This window comes from Caenorhabditis elegans, chromosome V, assembly GCF_000002985.6.
Source record: "Caenorhabditis elegans chromosome V".
NCBI classification, from domain to species: domain Eukaryota; kingdom Metazoa; phylum Nematoda; class Chromadorea; order Rhabditida; family Rhabditidae; genus Caenorhabditis; species Caenorhabditis elegans.
The window spans coordinates 20,515,804-20,534,215 of NC_003283.11; the positions used below are offsets into that span (position 1 = coordinate 20,515,804).

At 36.8% G+C, this 18,412-nt stretch overlaps 7 protein-coding genes and 1 pseudogene across 11 annotated transcripts; 4 read left to right on the forward strand and 4 right to left on the reverse strand.

Moving 5' to 3' along the window:
- Window positions 1-494: 494 nt before the first annotated feature.
- Window positions 495-2,233, reverse strand: fbxa-149 (annotated as a pseudogene). Its single transcript has 5 exons — window positions 2,091-2,233; window positions 1,700-1,785; window positions 1,088-1,649; window positions 713-840; window positions 495-656 (listed from the first exon to the last, which is right to left on the reverse strand). Coding segments are annotated over exons 1-5 (1,081 nt in total).
- A 1,190-nt stretch (window positions 2,234-3,423) lies between these two features.
- Y38H6C.25 (FTH domain-containing protein) lies at window positions 3,424-4,259 on the forward strand (the record flags this gene model as incomplete). Its single annotated transcript, NM_001269996.2, has 2 exons — window positions 3,424-3,693; window positions 3,984-4,259. The coding sequence occupies exons 1-2, from the start codon at window positions 3,490-3,492 to the stop codon at window positions 4,257-4,259; spliced, it is 480 nt and encodes a 159-aa protein (NP_001256925.1). The 5' UTR covers window positions 3,424-3,489.
- A 317-nt stretch (window positions 4,260-4,576) lies between these two features.
- On the reverse strand, window positions 4,577-6,467 carry Y38H6C.9 (DUF38 domain-containing protein; the record flags this gene model as incomplete). Of its 4 annotated transcripts, NR_070291.1 has the most annotated exons (6): window positions 4,577-4,709; window positions 4,828-4,964; window positions 5,018-5,535; window positions 5,579-5,664; window positions 5,960-6,023; window positions 6,427-6,467. NR_070291.1 is itself a non-coding variant. In NM_001269997.3 (5 exons), the coding sequence occupies 5 exons, from the start codon at window positions 6,465-6,467 to the stop codon at window positions 4,577-4,579; spliced, it is 915 nt and encodes a 304-aa protein (NP_001256926.1). The 4 variants fall into 4 exon arrangements, 1 of the variants encoding a protein (NP_001256926.1); NR_070289.1 differs by lacking the exons at window positions 5,579-5,664; window positions 5,960-6,023 and having other exon boundaries at window positions 5,018-5,291; window positions 5,345-5,535; NM_001269997.3 differs by lacking the exon at window positions 5,960-6,023.
- Window positions 6,468-6,794: 327 nt separating this feature from the next.
- fbxa-150 (F-box domain-containing protein) lies at window positions 6,795-8,709 on the forward strand. Its single transcript, NM_075553.2, has 5 exons — window positions 6,795-6,966; window positions 7,392-7,477; window positions 7,523-8,091; window positions 8,305-8,447; window positions 8,514-8,709. Exons 1-5 carry the CDS (start codon window positions 6,818-6,820, stop codon window positions 8,656-8,658), a joined length of 1,092 nt encoding a protein of 363 aa, NP_507954.1. The 5' UTR covers window positions 6,795-6,817; the 3' UTR covers window positions 8,659-8,709.
- Window positions 8,710-8,896: 187 nt separating this feature from the next.
- Window positions 8,897-10,063, reverse strand: srh-166 (Serpentine Receptor, class H; the record flags this gene model as incomplete). Its single annotated transcript, NM_075554.1, has 4 exons — window positions 8,897-9,084; window positions 9,125-9,428; window positions 9,494-9,687; window positions 9,745-10,063. The coding sequence occupies 4 exons, from the start codon at window positions 10,061-10,063 to the stop codon at window positions 8,897-8,899; spliced, it is 1,005 nt and encodes a 334-aa protein (NP_507955.1).
- Window positions 10,064-10,631: 568 nt separating this feature from the next.
- Y38H6C.24 (Transposase) lies at window positions 10,632-11,034 on the forward strand. Its single transcript, NM_001269998.3, has 2 exons — window positions 10,632-10,752; window positions 10,852-11,034. The coding sequence occupies exons 1-2, from the start codon at window positions 10,650-10,652 to the stop codon at window positions 10,932-10,934; spliced, it is 186 nt and encodes a 61-aa protein (NP_001256927.1). The 5' UTR covers window positions 10,632-10,649; the 3' UTR covers window positions 10,935-11,034.
- Window positions 11,035-11,989: 955 nt separating this feature from the next.
- On the forward strand, window positions 11,990-13,457 carry Y38H6C.13 (F-box domain-containing protein). Its single transcript, NM_075555.3, has 4 exons — window positions 11,990-12,151; window positions 12,453-12,534; window positions 12,584-13,131; window positions 13,305-13,457. Exons 1-3 carry the CDS (start codon window positions 12,072-12,074, stop codon window positions 12,659-12,661), a joined length of 240 nt encoding a protein of 79 aa, NP_507956.2. The 5' UTR covers window positions 11,990-12,071; the 3' UTR covers window positions 12,662-13,131; window positions 13,305-13,457.
- Window positions 13,458-13,892: 435 nt separating this feature from the next.
- Window positions 13,893-18,369, reverse strand: famh-161 (Protein fam-161). Its single transcript, NM_075556.6, has 9 exons — window positions 18,239-18,369; window positions 17,610-17,750; window positions 16,532-17,565; window positions 16,189-16,454; window positions 15,842-15,981; window positions 15,575-15,697; window positions 14,957-15,315; window positions 14,657-14,716; window positions 13,893-14,607 (listed from the first exon to the last, which is right to left on the reverse strand). Exons 2-9 carry the CDS (start codon window positions 17,682-17,684, stop codon window positions 14,220-14,222), a joined length of 2,445 nt encoding a protein of 814 aa, NP_507957.1. The 5' UTR covers window positions 17,685-17,750; window positions 18,239-18,369; the 3' UTR covers window positions 13,893-14,219.
- Window positions 18,370-18,412: the final 43 nt, after the last annotated feature.

The window sequence follows — 18,412 nt, forward strand, 5'->3', positions numbered from 1 at the left end:
ACATGTTTAGAAATAAGATTACAACGTTGAACTAGGATAAGGCTTATGCTTGTGGGCTATGCTCAGGCCTCTCACCTTGTTTCACTTAAGGCAGGCATATGATTGAGCTAGGCTAGTGTAACGGCGTAAGCTCAAGTTTCATCTTTAGGCTTAGGCTTAGACCTAAATTTAATCTCAGCTTTCTACCTCAGTTTTCTTAAAAGTTCCAGGAACAAACTTGCCCTTCCGCTTTAGAAGTCTCTTTTCACGTGGTGCCAGGATGTCCCATTACGGTTTGATCTACAAAAAATGCGTGATTTTTTTCTCAAAAAATGTGACGTCAACACGTGCTTAACCATGCGAAATCAGTTGAAAAGCATGCGTCTCAACTCCCGCATTTTTGTGGATCTACGTAGATCAAACCGAAATGAGACACTCTGACACCACGTGTCTTTTCAATATGCCTGTATCATATTATAACAACAATGACAAATTTATTGTGTACTATCAACTATTATTACTGATCGTTGTTGTCATAAATGCTTCGGAACCGCTCCCTATCGAAAATTTCTCCGCAAAGCTCGCTGTGCTCGTGTGACGTCCAAAGTGTGATCACCAATACTTTTGTCTCATCTTCCATGTCGAACGCTTGGCGGTGTGAAACATAATGGTGTTGACTGAAATTGCAATTTCAATAAAATTGGCCTCTAGGTTAATATGTTAATGTGCTTACTCATAACGATGAGGATGATGGACAGCCGGAACATCGAATTCCTTGAGAAAATCTTGAATTTTCCATTCTTGGCCGGTGGAGATTTTGAAGAACGATCCGAGGGGCAAGTTGGATCTTGCACGGAAGCTCTGGAAGAATTTCGAAGTTTAAATGGCGTAACTCTTAATACTTTGTTTTTTGTTCACTTTATTTTTTTATACTTATAGTTAAATGCTCAAAAAATAATCTATAATAACATTGTTGCTTTATATGGGCTACTACAAACTTTGAAAATCAGCATACTCTACCACGGTTAGATTTTTGCGAATTTGACTAGAAAATCCAAAAAATTGAAAAGAAAATTATTTGAAGTTTCTACAAATTTCAAAAACTCACTGTAATCACTTTCCACGCTTCATCCGGTCTTAGAACTTGCATCGAAACTTCAAGCTTCTCCGCATCACAGCATCCAGGTCCAGCTGGAAAGTCCCATCAAACCCTTTGTATAACTGAAAATTACTTTCTGCGATGAGCATATATTGTTTGCAGGCCTTGAACTGCTCGGTGTTCTTAATCTCCGCGTAGTCCTTTCCTGAGATACGGCCCACTGCGATCTTTTCCAGGTGCCCCGGTTCAAAAGCTTTCAGGACTTTTCCGATCCACTTGTAAGCGGCCTGATTGCTCCTGACCCAGAGCTCCTTGGCTCGGATTTTGACGCCAGTCCTTGCAAGTTCGGAGACCAAAATTGGCATAATGTTACGGTGAGTTGATCTGTAGGGAAAATCCAACTCTACACATTTTGCAGTAGTTCTCGGATTCGCGAAGATTCGGCAGAAAGTTGTGACAGCGCCGACTCCGATGGCTGTTCGATTTTTGAGATTGTCGGTCTTCAGAACTTTGAAATTCCATCTATTTATCGACAGGCACAAGTATTGCTTGGTTTCCTCATCGTTTTTCGCTGAATTTTCAACGCTTTTTTATTTGGAAAATGAGGTTAAACTGGTATACCTTCGAAGATTCTCAGCTTGTCGAAGGAATCAGCTATTTTATCGACCAGCTTCATTTCGACGGTGGAGCACTGACGAATGTTGTTTCTGAAAACATAGAAATCAATAAAAATTAAATTTCTAGGATTTGTTTTGCTAGTTATTAACAATCAAGATTTATCTACGAGAATTTTCGTATTTTTTTGAATTTTTTATCTTCCAGGAAGTGTGAAATTTCAGAAAAATTGGAATTTTTGAATACTTTCGAATTCTTGAAACCAAAAAAAACTGAAACTTTGATTTTGAAAGACTTGTTTTTAATTTCCGAATATTTGGGGTTTTCAGATATTTTAAATAAATTTTGTAAAACTTTAATCTTTTGCGAATTTTCAAAAAAATAAAAAAGGTCTTACCTATCCTCAAAACTCAAATTCCCGATCACCATTCTCTTCGCCACTTCTGGGAGCATCGGCCATTGCTCGAATCTTGTGGGTCCTTTTTTTGCACGGACCGCTCGGTACGCCGGGTCCTTTACGGATTTTCTTCGTTGGGTCATCACTTTTGATAATTTAAAACTAAAAAAATAAAATTTAAAGATTATTTAAAAAGAATAAGAGTAAAATAAATAAAAAACGCGAAAAATCAAATCGATCTGGGGACAGAATAGGGAATATGCAAGAACATGCAAGAAATGGAGACCAAGGGAGAATGAGAGGGGTGGAGGGTGTGAGAGAAAGAAAGGAACTCTTTGGGAACACGGGGAGGCAAACTTTACGTACATACACTAATTTCTACAGTAGTCGCATTTTTAGAATGGATTTATCTCGAAAACGGCTCAAATTTTTTGGAAGTGATGCATATGAAAAATGTTCTACAGAAAATTCTCTATTTAATGACACCAATGAATTTTTTGTTGATACCCTCTCACCAGTGGTATGCTCATTGAGCAGTAGAGCGCACTTTCTCGGACGTACCGTTTGCCTCCCCGTGGGAAGAGAAGAGGTCACCAGCCGTATGGTCTATGAATAGCCGAGCCAACTAGACAGACTGCACGCGGGGTCGTTTCGGTTTGATCTACAAAAATGCGCAAATTTGTAGCCCATAAAAATGACGTCAGCAAGTTCTTACCAATGAGAAATCAGTTGAGAACTCTGCGTCTCAACTCCCGCATTTTTTGTAGATCGACGCAGATCAAACCGAAAGGGGACACTCTGATACCACATGAGACGACTGTTCATAATTTCAAATCATACAATTAGTGGTTCTCATAATTTTTCGGGTTTGCAAGTTTTTACTTTGAATTGTAAAAATCAAGTACAGGGAACAGTTAAATTAAAACCAATTTAGTTTTAAAAAATTTAGTTTAAAAATTAAAAATAACATTCCTCCAAATTATCATATACATGAATCGCAGAAAGAGAAGAAAATTTAATGAAATACATTAAAATTGGAACACCGTGTAAACTCCCTTTTCTTGGGAGGTTAGATGAGCAGGTGTGTTACTGTAAGCGGCGAATCGAACTATCTCTATTTGTTGTGTAGACAAAGTTGAACATAATTCAGGGGTACGTGATGATTTGTGTGTAAATTCAGCAACTCTCTGATTTCACATACATGCACATTTCTAGCCCCGACGTCAGTAATCTCCGGGGAGACTTCCCACACATACCCTTGCACCTTTTGGCTCCTGTTGCCCACGGCGCCACCGTCAAGCCCTCCTCTCATTTGTACCTTGTCTGCGTTTATAGCTTCTTTATTCTTCTGTTTGTTACTACTCGCAGCTTCTGCTTCGATAAGCTGAAACTGAGAGAAATGTCCGATTTCTTCAAAATCGAATATAAGAAGGCGAATGAAGGCCCTCCACTGATCTTGAACACATACAAACGGAAATTCACGAATGCTCTCAACGTATATGTGCACAGTCTAAGAAAAACTGCTCGGCAACTGCTCGTTCAGGACAATATACAAGTTCAGTTGGATTGTGCGGACTATCAACTCATTGAGTGCATTATTAATGTAAGTATTGGAAAAAATCAATGTTAGGAATTTTAGAAATTACTGTTTAGTCAGTAATAAGGGTACTGCCAAAATAGCCAGGGACTCTAACTTTTCTCCTGTCTCGTTGAAACGGGAGTCTTGACAGGGTCCATCCACTAAAGTAGTGAGCTTCTGAGAATTTGCCCATTTTCCGTTTAGTGCTATGTCACAGGTCACAAACCACAAAATTGACGGATATAAAAAATTAGCCTAACATATAATTAGTATATCTGAATGTAAGAAGATGAAGAAAACCATGAAAATTTCAGCTTCGTCGTCACGAAACCCCTCTCCTAACATCCACGTTCAACATCAACGTTCTTGAAAAAATGGACTTAAGCCCATTTATGAATAAAACCGACACCGTCCAAACTAACACGAACAAGGTTTTTCTTCACATTCCATTTATGAAAGGCAACAAACACAATCTGGAACACATTATGATCGTTCGACTGACCCCGTGGCATATCAGCGGAAAAGTCATCAAAACTCCGAAAACCATCGAAGAGCTCAGATTGGCGTTGCACAATTCATTCGAGATTTGAAGTTTTTTATGTGATGATTTTGTTGAGTCAGTAATTAGCTGTTCTTTTTTATTGGTTGCTATTAGTTTCAAGTGTTTGTTGATCCTATGTCTACCTCACATAGAATCACCTCAAATTCATCAATAAAGTCGTCAGTTTAAAAATAGATGTACGAATATTCTATGTTTAATTAAGTTGATACAAGAAAAAACTTTTTGTGTCAGTTTATAGTTTGTAAATATGAAATTTGATCTCGAGTGAAATGGGGATATTTCTATAAATCAGCAGCCGACATTGAGCAAGGACTTTGAAAACGTGTTGTTAGTAAAGAAGTACAATTAACGGTTACGGTCAAAATCCTTCAAAATACAATCACGACGGCAGATGGATCCATATAGAACACGGCGCCACATACCAACCACCAGAAGTTTGTTCCGATCTTCCATGTCGAAGAGTTGAACGTGTTCAAAGCTGACAAAAAATTGGGTTAGTGAGATTTATTTAACACTCAAAATAACTTTTAAGCTTCGCTAATTGAAAGTTATCTCGAAAAAAGTGAAAAAAATTAAGAAAAAGGTTTAAACCTCACCAAGTAATTTCTGCAATCTCTTCCTCGTTTTTTGGCTGAACATCAAACAAGCGAACAATTTTCCCACTCTTTACATAATTATCCACGAAAATTTTGAAAAACGAGTTAATAGGAAGTTGTGGTCTCGAGCGGAAATTCTGAAAATATTCAAGAATTTTATTGAGTGGTTTGAGTGGTCTCCTGTTTTAACCTTTATAATTTCCCAAGCATCCTCGGGCTCCAAATCACAAAGCGACAACTCTAACCGTTCGGCATGTTGCAGGAAATCATAGTTAACTTTGAAAGATGAATCGAATTTTAATAGTTGTTGCTCCGACAGAACCCTTGCTTCCAATTTTATGTACTTGCACATTTTGAATTGCTCCAGTTCAACTAATTTCTCAAAAATGGCACCGGTTACACAATCCACGTAGATTTTCTCCAGATAACCTTCCTTGAAAAGTGCCAAAATTTGCGCAGCCCAACTGGAATTTTCAGCATTTTTTCGAAACATTATCTCTTTCCCCTTAATTTTTACTTCTCGAGTTTCAAATTCCGAGATTAAAGTTGAAAACACTTGTTCGGGAGTTTCAGGCATATAAATAATCACTTTTTTGGCAGTTGTGCTTGGATTTTCGAAAATTCGACAAAGTTCGTGAACCGCCCGTGTTCCGTGAAATGTGAGACTTTCTATAGGGATAGTATTGATTTGTAGGCAGACTTCCAATTCTGGAGAAAAATAGAAATACACAAATTTTAGAATAAAACCTACTTTTTTTAAGCTCCACGTAGTCAAACGAATTTGGAATTTTGTCTGCTAATCTCATTTCCATTTTTGCGCATTGTCGAATTTTGCATCTATGCATGTAAATTATAACTGTTAACTTTGTAGTTTGTAGTCTACGACGTCAAAAAAATTTTTTTGGACAAAAAACCTTAGAAACTCAAATTTTGGGAAACTCCGAATTTCTGATAGTGAGAAATTTTTTTGCTAGAATTTTTTTAGTGCAAAATTGAAATTTTGTGATAAAATTTTGGCAGGTAATACAATTGTTTTCAGAAAATAAACTAGTTATTTTTGACAGGTTTGACATATTGATCTAGTTGTGTCCTACCATTTACCCATAGTCCACCTGCTCATGTATCATCTCACCTTTTCCCGTATTGTTACGAGTGAGCCCTGTGTGGCAACAGTCACTCTTTGTATCGCCAACCGCCTAAAAGTTTTCACACTTTTCTCCCTTTCTCACTTATTTATTGAACCCCAATGTTTTACTTTTTCAAAAAAAAAACGTACTATTAGTGTGATGTTTTAAATTTTCAGAGTCTAAAAAAATTTGGTGCAAAACTTTAATTGAAACATTTTTGAAAATTGTGGCAGGAAGAATTTTCAATTTTCAGAAAATATAAAATGAACCAGTTATAATTTTTTGAAACTACCTCATGATTCTAGTAAATCGGTAAAAAACCAAAATTTTTCAAGAAAGATTTTTTAAGCACTTTTCAGAATTTTCTAAAAATACGTACTTTAATTCTAAGTTTTTTAGTTTTGAATTCTCACCGCAATCGAATTTCTTCCGAAAGTTATTTTAATTTTCCAATGCTTAAAATTAAACTAACCTCTCTCCAAAAGTCAAATATTTCATTACTTCCAACTTCATGTCCTCCGGCAGTTCAGGCCATTTTTCGAAATTTCTCATTTTCTAATAAATTGCTGTACAAAATAAAATCCAATAATTCTTGCCAAGAAAAAAAAAACGATACAGAACCATTATTTTTCACATTTGCATTATTTCGCAATATGTTTTCTTTTTTGTCTATTTCTCTAACCCTCTCGTTTTCCTTGCCTGCCTCGAATGTGACAAATATTTTATGGTTTTGACTTTTTTCATTTTTTTTTGCTGAAAAATTGACGTGTTTTTTTGAATTGAATCATCGCTTTCGTTTTAATGCAAATTTTGCAATATTTCTCAATATTTTTCTTTTTATTTCAGATTCTCAAGAATTGGCTATGAAGAACAAACCGGATTTACCTTTGCACACAAAATGCGACAAAATGAGCAAAAAGAAAAATCTCAAAAACAGAAAATTCAGTCAATGGCAAAAATTGCCTGAGGATATTATGAGAGAAGTACTGAAACAGCTGGATTTTGAAGATAGGTACGAAAAAATTTTCTGACTGTTCTAATAATGAAGTTTAAAGAAAACCTTTAAAATAAACTCTCAACAAAAAAAATCAGCTGCGGTGGAGCATTTTGGTCCTGAAAAAAAGTCGAGCGGAGTTTTTGCAAATTTTTGTTGATTTGGAAACTGTCTAGGTTAGACAAAATTCTGAAAGCCCTTTGAAAATTTTTATTTTTTCTATGTATCTGAAAACTTTTGGTTGAAAAATAGAATATCCCGCCAAACATTTTTTAGAAAATTTGAAGTTCCCGTCGAAACATTTTCTTTCAAAAAAAAAACTAGAGTTTCTCTTGTTTCAGTGAAAAAGTATTTTCAAAAATGTTTTCTGTATTTCAGACTATAATTTTAGAATGAGCTCTCTCAAAAAAACGTGCAAACCAAAAAACACCAATAATTTCCAGAAGCATCATCCGTCAATGTTCACGCACAGAAATGATTTTGGCTGACAAAATTCCAGAAAACTTGAACAGTATCAATTTTCTTGAAGGTTCGTGTCCTTCTACAATTTTTGGAGAAAAAAACATTCATTCAGGATCCGACCCAACCAATAAGAAATATTATATCTTCCTGGACATTGACAATATTCCTAACAAAAAACTTAAAAATTTCAATCAAGAAACTAGGATGGCCGTTGGAGTCGGGGCAGTTGAGACTTTCTGTCGAATTTTCCGTAACAAAAACTCAAATGCAAAACGAGTTGTGTTCGAATTCCCATTCCGATCGACTCATCGTTCAATTATGCCACTTTTGATTTCAGAACTTGAAAAATCCGAAATTATTATCAAAGCTCGAGAAATCGCAATAGACTGCAATGAATCTACGTCGAAATGGATTCAAAAGCTCCTAAGCCGCTTCGAAATGGAATACCTAGAAAAAATCACAATGAAATCGCTGAGTGGGAAGGTTTTTGACAAACTGAAAATTACCGATCATTTCAAGAGAGCTAAATCCTTGGATCTTCACGCCAAGAAGAATCCGAGGGGGTACACGCCTGGGGTAGATCAAACTGTCGTAGTGGACTATGCCATGCTGAGCCACGTGGAGAAATACATGCTCACAGTGCATCAGCTGGTACCGGAAGATGCTTGGAAAGTGATCAAGGTGAGACAAGAAGGTAGCTGTCCAAACCTTACCAGGTCCACGTAGAGATCCGCATTTAGGCACTTGTCCGAACAAGTAGGCCGTAGCCCATAGTTAATTTGAACCCTTGCCTAATACTTCTTTTACAACAATAAAGATTAAATCGTGGGTCGCTCGGTGCTGTACCAACTTTATTCTCAATCTACATACATAGTCATCACATCAAATTTTTAGAACTTCCGCTCGAGACCCAACCTACCCATTGGCTCGTTTTTCAACATTGAGGTTGCTGTAATCATTGATCACTTGCAAGTTTTGCGCCAATTCGATGTTCAGCCAAAGCATCAGCCTCCTACAATTGCCGCATTACAATTGAGGTGAGTTTTAGAGGAACATTTTCGATAGTTTCCCATTGAAACTAAATATAAATATTTCTACTTCAGCTACCCAGCCTACACTTATCACGTGCAGTTCTTCGATGTAGAGGACTCCAACAATATTCTCGTTGTCTCAATCAGCATATTTGATGTGACTGGATCAATTTGCAGCCGGGATCATATTTGGGAAACGTTTCGAACGAAATTTTAGTAAATTTTAATTATAAGCACAAATTGTTATCAATGAATTATTTTATATCACAGAATAGTTTTTAACTGCTTGTCGGACACCAGGCACAAGATGTGCGTAACGGGTACTAGGGTACTAGGGTACTTGGGTACTAGGGTACTATGTAGAGTACTAGGGTACTAGGGTAATGGGATACTAGGGGACTATTGTACTGGGGTACTGGGGTACTGGGGTACTGGGGTACTAGGGTACTTGTGTACTACGGTACTACTCCTGTTTCATTGACTGATTTGTTCCAAACTTGATTAGGTTTCTGTACGACTCGTTTGAAACTAATTCCAAATACTTCCAAAGTCGCATTTCGATAAGGTGCGTGCACGGTCAGCATAACAAACGTTGATAGACCTCCATGAAGTGCCATTGTAAATACAGCAAGATTATTGGCTTCTAAAAGGCTTCATTACTCTGCAAACTTTACGAGGCTTACCTTGATTGTAATAACCGACGACAACAACTACAACGCAATAACCGGCTGGAATACAAATAGCGGAAATTGGAATGGCTACTTGTAAGCACATTGCGAAGAACAACTGTTTTTGCAGACGAGTTGTGGCTCGCGATTTTGATTTCAGCGTGAAAAGATACCAAAATATACTTAAGATGAAAAATGCGCCCTGTGGGAGAATAACAAGAGCCGCGATTCCGAGGCTCAAGTAGAGCGGACCAGATTCAGTGATTAATAGAAAAAAATCGGGATGATTTATTTTTTCTTCTGGAATGCAGGGATTTGTCTGAAACTCAATACCTAATTGTTTAATTGGGTCCAAAGATTTCAATGCTAGAGGACTAAACTAACCTCCATAATCATTAGTTTTCCAAGATTTTGATCGGGAATATTTAAAAAGCAAGGTAGAATGAACGTTATTGAAATAATATAGTGAATAGCAATGTATACAACGTACTTCCAGCCACGTTTTCTATCTACACCTGGATTTCTGATTAACTTGTGATATCGCTCCTCGAAGAACATAAGAATCGCCATTCCAATCACTGAATTTTAATTTTTAAAAAATGGTTTTCTGTTTACACAACCAGAATAAACCATACCTCCAATAAGGGAAACCCCTACGTAGGCTTGAAAAACAGTTGAAACCCCAAGCATCGTTAGTACTCCAAGTGGATATACGGCGCAGGCAGGTAAAAGGAATACTGGAATTTCTAGGCAACTCATATAAATGTCTAATAAGGCACCCGCCAAGTGAAGAACCAGCATATTCGTTCTTACATTTTTCATATTGTTTGGAGTCTTTGCTATGATAATATAAGCACCGAAGATATGAATAGGAACCTCGAACGAGGTAAGGATGTGAAGAGCATTTGCATGATATGTGTCTTTATCAGATAATATTGGAGTTTTGCTACACATTCGACAAGTGAAATTAGCAAAGGGAAGTTGAAATGAAATGAGAATGTTTTTGGCGTTGCATTCCAATTAATTTTGTTAATTAATTTTGCTGATTTATGCTGTCAGGCTTCTCTGGCATTTATTTGAAAAAAAAGAACGGCAAAAAACACAACATACCTAAAATGCTCATTGATAAGGTTTAAAATAAAGTATTGGTCCACAGAAAACCATCAAATTCAGAAATTTCAAGAATTAGTAAACACTCTATTTGCTATGTAACTCTAAAACGACTCTGTTTTTCCGCGATTTATATTTATTAATTATGAATCATATTCGTGTTTCCTGATCACCTTAACAATAATCATTTCTTATCAAGACAAAACTCCAGACATTAAAATCACATCACAATTTCCTTATCACCGATAAGGCTCTTTCCAGGTGACTCACTTGTTTAGGAATTCACTACAAACATAAAATAAAGTGTACTTACATATATTTCGTAACCCCAAACCTAGGAAAAGGAAATTGGAAAAAGTAGGCGTGTCCTATTAGTGCTCAGGGTGGTGAATATATATTAAAACGAAGCCAAGTGTTGGAGATTTGGAAAATGTCAGTTAACATCGGTGCAGTTTTGATGATTTTCGTGTATGCTATCAATTTTTATCTGTTATTTCAAGGTTTTGATTTTAAAAGCAGTTTTAGGAGTGAAGGTAAGGGATTTTTCGTTTTGATAACTTCTTTTTTAAATCAATTTCATGAGTTAATCCAACTTGGTAATTTTAACAACTGTGTAATTTTCTTGATTTCAGAAACTCTAATTGATTCGTATAATGGTAGTATTCAAGAAAATGGAAAACGCATTATGTTCCAAGGCTTATCACTTCGATCTTGATTTTAAATGTTTTGTTTTTTATCCTTTTAAGATGTGTGATCTCATTTTTCATTTTTTATCTGTTAATTGATAATAAATGTGATTCAAATTGTATTAAAAAGTTTTTTCAAGTAGTCTTTCTTTCCTAAAGCTAAGGGGGGTTGCTTCCCAAATTTTTGTTTAAATTAATGAAAATCTTATGAGGAACAAATCTTATTCTCTATGACTACATTAAGCAAACTCAGCAGATTAGCTCTTTGCTTTGCTGCCCAACGATGCACTGATGGGTCTCTGAGTCTTCAAAATGTTGGCCAAATTAATAGGTTTCCCTGGCCAGACGCAGATATTACGGACATAGTATAACATACTCAGAGGTGCGCAATATTCTTGTGTTGCCAATATTATCATCGTTTTGGTTACCATGGTATTATTTGGGGATCTAGCTTCAGAGGGAAAGAGTGAAATGAGCTAATTGAAAAACGGCATCATCAAACCCTGAAATTAACCGGAATACATATGTCATGCCTGGATGTCCCACTACGATTTGATCTACAAAAAATGCGGCAATTTTTTCCCAAAAAAATGTGACGTAAGCACCATGTGAAAGTTGAGAACTCTGCGTCCCAATTCCTGCAATTTTTGTAGATCTAAATAGATCAAACCGAAATGGAACACTCGGACACCACGTGTATACAGGGAGTTTACTGTAAATTAAATACTTTAACTGGAATTTTTGGAACTAGACTAGTCTAAGAAAGGGTGCTTTCTTGGTGAGGCCTCTGTTATGACGAACTCTGTAATTTTTTCTACTACGAAGGTTCTCCGATGCCTTTCCTGCAATTACTGGAACTAGGAGGAGGCATCTCCAGCTTTGGGCTCAAGCATCACGGGTTGTCAAGGAAACATCTGAAACATCCAAAAATTTATTTATTTTTTTCACATACTACACAACTCCTTTTTCGAACTTCAATGAATATATTAGATGAAAGACGCAGAGATAACTGAGAAATTAAAACAACACTGGACAGATGAGGTTGCTAGGAGAACAAAAGGGCGTGAGATAACTCACACACGAAACTGAAGTAGAAGGGCATAATTTTCAGTTTTTTGTCTGCGTGCTCAAATTTTTTTCAATTCATCCGTCTAAATAATAACGTCATGGAATCCTTCGAATACTGGCCAAGATTGCCTGAAGAACTCAAAAGAGAAGTTATAAAAAACATGGGATTTGCTGACAGGTATTTTTTATATGTTGAAATAGACTAAAACAGGTCCACAATCACAAAAGTTCATAGTGAGACTTCACAAAAAATGCCTAAAATGTTTTCAAAACTCCATTGGCTGCGACAAAGAAAAATGGGCATAATTTCAGATTTTAGCAAAGTTTGGCTCTTTCGCAATTTCGACCCACCATAAAAAATATTTGGAAATTTTTTGTGCAGTATCATTTTGAAATTCGATGCCTACCTAGCCTACCTTCATGCCTAATTCTTTGATAACTAGTTGTTTCATCTTGCCCGCAAATTTTTTATTTTCCAGATATAACACTCGTCTGTGTGCATCTCAAGAAATGAGGCTCGTCGATAAACTGCCAACTCACCTCGATAACCTGGAATTTGTTGTAAGTAGGCTTTGAACGCTGTACATTATTTTTTAAAAAGTGTTTTCAGAATCTGATGAAGCATTCAGACAACACTACATCAGCTTGGCGGTGGATAAAATTCCATTCAAAAACATTGTCGACCTAAGAACTAACAGTAGATTTGGATTCGAGAAGTTTTCAATTCAAAATTTCTGCCGAGTTTTTGAAAACAAAAACTCCACCGTTCAACGACTGGATCTTCAGCTTTTCTATCAATCCACAAATCGATCAATTTTTGATCTTCTGGTTGCTGAAATTCAGAAACGAGAAATCAAGATCTGGGTGAAGGAAGTTCACCTGGATTGCAGTGAAGAGCGGAAGTTCTCATGGCGGAGAGTTGCAAAGCTTATGACTATTTTTAGAAATAACCACCCAAGCCAGCTATTTCTAAGAAATCTTCGAGAGGAAGACTACATCAAAATTTATAAATTGGCGTTCCAAGGTGTGCCGGACCAAACGATTATATCGACTGTGCCAAAGTTGTATGAACTCCACCTAAAATGGACGACACCGTTTATATCAGATCAATATTTGTTTCGCGGTTGTTCACCAGGTTTTGCTTGGTCACAGCTCAAGGTAAGAAAGTTTATTGTATTCCAAGGAAAGTATCTCAGCTCACGAGTTTGGCTCGTCAGAGACTTTGCAAAAAAATGACTAAAACTTATTTGCTTTACCACATATTTTGGAAAGAAATGGACTGAAAAACTTTCAGATCGACCTGTGAGAAAGCATTATTTATTGTTTTACAGCATTATAAAGCTCATGGTTGGAAGCCAGTTGGAAGCGTCTTTAAATTTAGAACAATTGTGGAAATGGACATCGATGGAATTATGCAGCTATATGATGTGCAGCCGCAATTCAGGAAGTTCCAGCATGTTCCCGACTGGGAATACGACATTTCGTTAGTGAATCTTTTTGGCTTTAAAATAAAATCATTGATATCAAATTTTCAGTGAGTTCCCAGACAAGGAATTACAAATGTTCGACACTGACATTCCGGAAAAAGTGTTCATCTGCGAACTTTTGCCAACCTACATTGCCGGCGTGATTTGCCAGAGGGATCAACTTATTTTCCAGTCATGATTTTTCCAATTAATTTTTGTCAATCTTTCATTTAAAACGTTTAAAAATAAGAATTTAATATTAATTTCATATATATAATTTGATACATAGTTTCTTTATAGTTTCCACTTCACATAATGTTTGAATCAAATTAATCGTAACTTCTATAAAAGTTTAATATCATTAATTCTTCGAGATCTGGCGTGAAATTCAACATTTTTTAAAATTATGAATTAAAAAATTGTAAACAATTTTGGTGGACTTCAAAAATGAACTTTAATTTTATGGAGAATTTATTAAAAAATAAAACTGAATAAAAATCACCAATTTGTTCATAAATCGCAAAGAAATCACATCTTAAAATTACTCAAGAAAAACTGAAACTCCAGCATTTTACAATAAATCATTTTATATTAAAAAACAAATTTCGAAAATTTTACCCAAGAAATTAAAAAAAAGCACCTAATTTGAGTTAAGAACCAAAAAAGGAGCGGTCAAACGGAAAAAAAGTCTTACAAAATTTCGATTTTTTGGAAAATGCTGAAACTCTTTGAAATAAAAACTGCTAAAAGCCTAGTCAATTGAAAGAAAATAACAAGCATTTAAGCTTCCGAGGAAGATGAAGTGGATCGTGAGCTTGAAGATTTTGAAGACGTTGATTTTGAACTTTTTGGCTTTGAGCTTCTTGATGACCTGGATTCATTCTCGGATTCAGAACCACTTCCAGACTCAGATGGCGTGGAACTTCCAGACTTTTCAGACTTGTCTTCCGACTCAAAACTCTCTTCATAACCCTTGTCAACCACAAAAGTTCCACTTCCACTAACTTCTGAGCTTCTTCTCCCGATTGATTGCTGCTTTTCCTGGCTTTGGACCCTTTCTATACCTCGCCCCTTGGCGCTTTTCATGCGTTCCTCAAATTTTCGTTTTAGACGGTGCTCCTGCGCCAGGGCCGTCTGTTTTTCCATGATTAGCGGGCCGTTGAGCACTCTGAAATTTTTGGAAGGTTTTCAAAACTTCCGAAAATTATCAAACTAACCTCTGCTTCATCTCGGCCAGCTGCCTCATGTATTCTTGAGTTGTTTCCTGCTGTTGTTGCCTGAAAATCAGGAAACTGTTTTAACATTAAAAAAAAAGAACATGAGAAAAAGAGACGCAGACAGGCAGAGCGACACGCTGTCTGTGTCTCTCTCTTTTTTTTTTGAAATTCAAACCATTTTGAGGGAGTGACCGGTTATGCGTCTGCCCGTTTTCTGGAAAAATGTTTTTTTTGCTGAATTTGACAAACCTCAACGATTTTCAAATTTTGATAATATTTTTTAAAAATAACAAGTCTTACAGTTTCTGCTTTGTCCTCATCGCAATATCCTCCTCAGTTTTGCTCCGTGCTCCCAAAAACGAGGAAATCCTCTGCTTATTATCTTCAGCCCAGAAATTCCCGTTTTTTCCCGATTTTTCAGACTTTTTCAGCTCAATTTTTGCTCGGTTGAGCTCCTCGCGAAGTTGTGTTGCGTGAGTGCTGGGCACTCGATTTTTCGAGGTTTTCGGCAAGTTTTCAGTCGATTTTTTGAATGGTTTTGGAGCCTGTTCTTGACAATTTCCGTGTCTCGAAGTTGCTGATTTACTTCTGGATGCGAATTTGAAAGGTATCGGCACAGTGGAGGGTTTTGAATTTGTGTTACGAAAGTTATCGGTGATCTGGAAAAAAAATTATATAATCACCTATTTGTCTTCAAGGCGGCCTACGCCTACTCTGAGCCCCAATACGTGCCTACCAGGCAATATCGTGCCACGTAGAAAATTAGCATGCATCCATAGAATTTGCAAAATACATAGTTTTTATGCTCCAAAAAAAACGAAATAACAAAAAAGAACTACTTATTTGGGTTTTCTGAAACTTTACCAAAATTTAAAATTTCACTCAACTTTTTTTTAAATAACTAATTTTTAGACTCACTTTTGCATGGATTTTCTCAAAATCCGGTGGCGAAGTCCGCCGGTGTAGTGAGACGGCGGAGGCGTCCATAGTGCACCGCCCGTGACGTAGGTGATGGGTTAGGTTTGACTGGGCTCGGTGGCTCTGGAATGTTGAATATTCTGACAACGAATTTGTAGATGAATATAGATGAAACAAAACTAAATTTCTAAACCAAAACATTAAATTTTTTTAATTTTTGTTTCTAAATAAAATTATTAATTGTTCAAAATTTCTAATTTTGTTTACCTTAATTCCCTTTGGAGTAGTAGCTTCTTGAATAAGAATAGTCGCTCTCATAGTTGCACTGCGGCTTCTGGCATTTGGTTTCACTGGAATTGGTGAGATATATGTTGATGGAGGTACGTACCCGAGAGGTTTTATTGAAGCTGTAAAAAAATTTGGAATGGTATTTTTTTTTGAATTTGAATTCAACATTTAATTTGCGGTAGGCAATAATCAATTTCATAATGTTCCTTTAAAATTTAAATAGCTGACTATGAGAAAAGCTAGTAATTTTTCCGGTTTATTCCAACAAAAAAAACAGTTTTCCTAAAACTTTGCAAGAAATCCTAGTTTCAATGTAAAAACCATACCCAAATTTCCTTCACTCTTCGATCGGACCATTTCATTCTGAACTTCAAACTTCCTCCGAGCCTTCGCCGCCACCTTTTTCCTCATGGCTTCTACGTATTTTTGCTCCGTCGCAAATGTATTTGTAGGCTGATATGTTGATTTGGGGACAGGTTTTGCCCGAAATTTTGTGTTTTCCAATGCTTTCTTGGCGTCCTCCTCAAGTTTTTGCTTTTCCGTAATTAGGCCGCTCATGAACTTTTTTGCGTAAGTATTTCCAGTGGATTTTCTGAAAAAAAATTATAGTTTAGGTTACATCCAGAAGTCCGCAACTAAGTTGAAATACTTCCCTTGTAAGCTACTTACCTCAAGCTCAACTGAAACGGCTTCGGTACGGTAACCTGTGGTGTATACTTTGATAGCTGATGCATAGACTTGGATCGATTCTTAGAAAGCTTTAAGTCGCCCGCTACAACTTCATCCCGAATTGTTGGAACTTCCCGTGTCGTTGACATTCCGTCCTCTAAAAAACTCTCCTCAACAACGTGTGATGACGTGGCAAATTGTGGATTTTCTGACTTAGAAGATGCCACGTGTTTCGTATTACTAGAAGATAACAGTAACCCTGATGGCATGGCGACGGAAGTGGCGATGTGTGGTGCGGAGCTGAGGTGCCGGGTCGATGCGTTTGCCAAAATTTGCCGGACTGTTGCTGACGTGGCATTTCTTGTCGAATGATGACGTGACGCGCTGGATGTTCGATGACGTGGATTTTGGAGAGTTGATGATGTAGCACTCGGAACCTGTTGACGTGAATTTTGGTGGGTTCTAGAGCTTTGATGACGTGGAATTTGATGGGATGGCGTAGCATGAACCTGCTGACGAGGATTTTGGCCAGATAAAGCCGCTACACTTTGGACTGATGACGTAACAGAGACCTGTGATGGTGCTGTAGATTCGATATTGTGGTGCCGAGAGCTTTGATGACGTGGATTCTGATGGGATGATGTAGCATGAACCTGATGACGTGGATCCTCATAAAGTGCCTCGTGGCTTTGATTGTGAGCCAACGTGGCATACTCAGTTTGACTCCAAGACTGCTCCCTCGGAGGCTCCGGTGCGGCCCGAACAGGGACTCTCACTTCTGAAGATCTCGGTTTCAGATCTAGATGACGTGGCATTTGATAGTCAGAAGGAGAAGCTTCATCTTGAAAATGACAACTCGAAGATTTTGTCACCTTATAGCTCGACCTATGCTGTGTAATTTCTGATGACGTCATCATAGTTGGCAACGGTGGGGCGCCGAGCTTCTTGGCAAGGAAGTTGGTGGTCTCCTCGTGTTTTTGACGCAAAATTGAGAGACGCTTGATGAACTCCTCATCGTTGAGTAATGATGGGTCCTGGAACGAATTTTTTGAGGTACTGTAAGAGAAGCTGAACTTACATTTTGAAGAGCGTCTAGCAAGTCCGCTGTGGCTTGTAGATTCCTCAGCACTGGTGGATCTTTCGGTGGAGCCATTTTGTGGAATATTAGGAAGGAAATGCTAGGAAATATACGAAAGTTGTGGATTTTCCATGGGGAAATCTGGAACCATTTTTTTAATGAGTTTGTTTTATTTCAAATTGTGGTAGTTTCAACAAAGATTCAAAATTTGGTGAAATTTGTTCTACGTTGTTTTTTTTTATTTTTCAATAATTTCCTCTGGTGAAAAACCTAAGCCTAATCCTAATTGTAAGCCTATAATACTAATAAATTTTGGCGCAAAAGTCAAATAATTTCCAAAAAATGTATGAAGGAAATTAAAATGGAAAATTTTAAATTTTTTTGAAAAAATTTGCATTTTAACAACTTTTAACGTCACTACGGAACACAAATTTGCTGAAATTTTTCCAAAGAGAAATTTGAATTCAAATTTTTCAATACAAAACATATATCTTGAAGATAAATTTTTAATTTTTGACAAAAAAGATTTTGCAGGAAATTTACATGCGTATTTTTAAAATAAATACGTTTGAAAACAAAAATTGTTTGAAACCAGCAACAAAAAAAAACATACAAATTCAAAAACTTACAGGAAATATACGACTACTACTACTGCCGTCAAAAACTTCTAGAGCATGTCTTCAGAAATATTATTTTCCGAAATAAATGTGTTCTCAAAATTGAGTAGAACACAAAAAGCGGGAGAGAGAGAGCAATCCGAGAAAAAGAGTTTGACAGGAGTGAGGCCCAGGTTGTTATGGAAA

Coding starts and splice junctions, on each gene's coding strand:
- famh-161 (NM_075556.6), bottom strand. CDS start 17,684: ATGGCTCCACCGAAAGATCCACCAGTGCTGAGGAATCTACAAGCCACA. Junction 17,566..17,609: donor TGCTAGACGCTCTTCAAAAT/GTAAGTTCAGCT, acceptor AATTCGTTCCAG/GACCCATCATTACTCAACGA. Junction 15,316..15,574: donor TTGAGAAAATCCATGCAAAA/GTGAGTCTAAAA, acceptor TTTTTTTTCCAG/ATCACCGATAACTTTCGTAA.
- fbxa-150 (NM_075553.2), top strand. CDS start 6,818: ATGAAGAACAAACCGGATTTACCTTTGCACACAAAATGCGACAAAATG. Junction 8,092..8,304: donor ATGCTTGGAAAGTGATCAAG/GTGAGACAAGAA, acceptor TCAAATTTTTAG/AACTTCCGCTCGAGACCCAA. Junction 8,448..8,513: donor ATTGCCGCATTACAATTGAG/GTGAGTTTTAGA, acceptor TTTCTACTTCAG/CTACCCAGCCTACACTTATC.
- Y38H6C.24 (NM_001269998.3), top strand. CDS start 10,650: ATGTCAGTTAACATCGGTGCAGTTTTGATGATTTTCGTGTATGCTATC. Junction 10,753..10,851: donor AAGCAGTTTTAGGAGTGAAG/GTAAGGGATTTT, acceptor TCTTGATTTCAG/AAACTCTAATTGATTCGTAT.
- Y38H6C.13 (NM_075555.3), top strand. CDS start 12,072: ATGGAATCCTTCGAATACTGGCCAAGATTGCCTGAAGAACTCAAAAGA. Junction 12,152..12,452: donor AACATGGGATTTGCTGACAG/GTATTTTTTATA, acceptor TTTATTTTCCAG/ATATAACACTCGTCTGTGTG. Junction 12,535..12,583: donor TCGATAACCTGGAATTTGTT/GTAAGTAGGCTT, acceptor AAGTGTTTTCAG/AATCTGATGAAGCATTCAGA.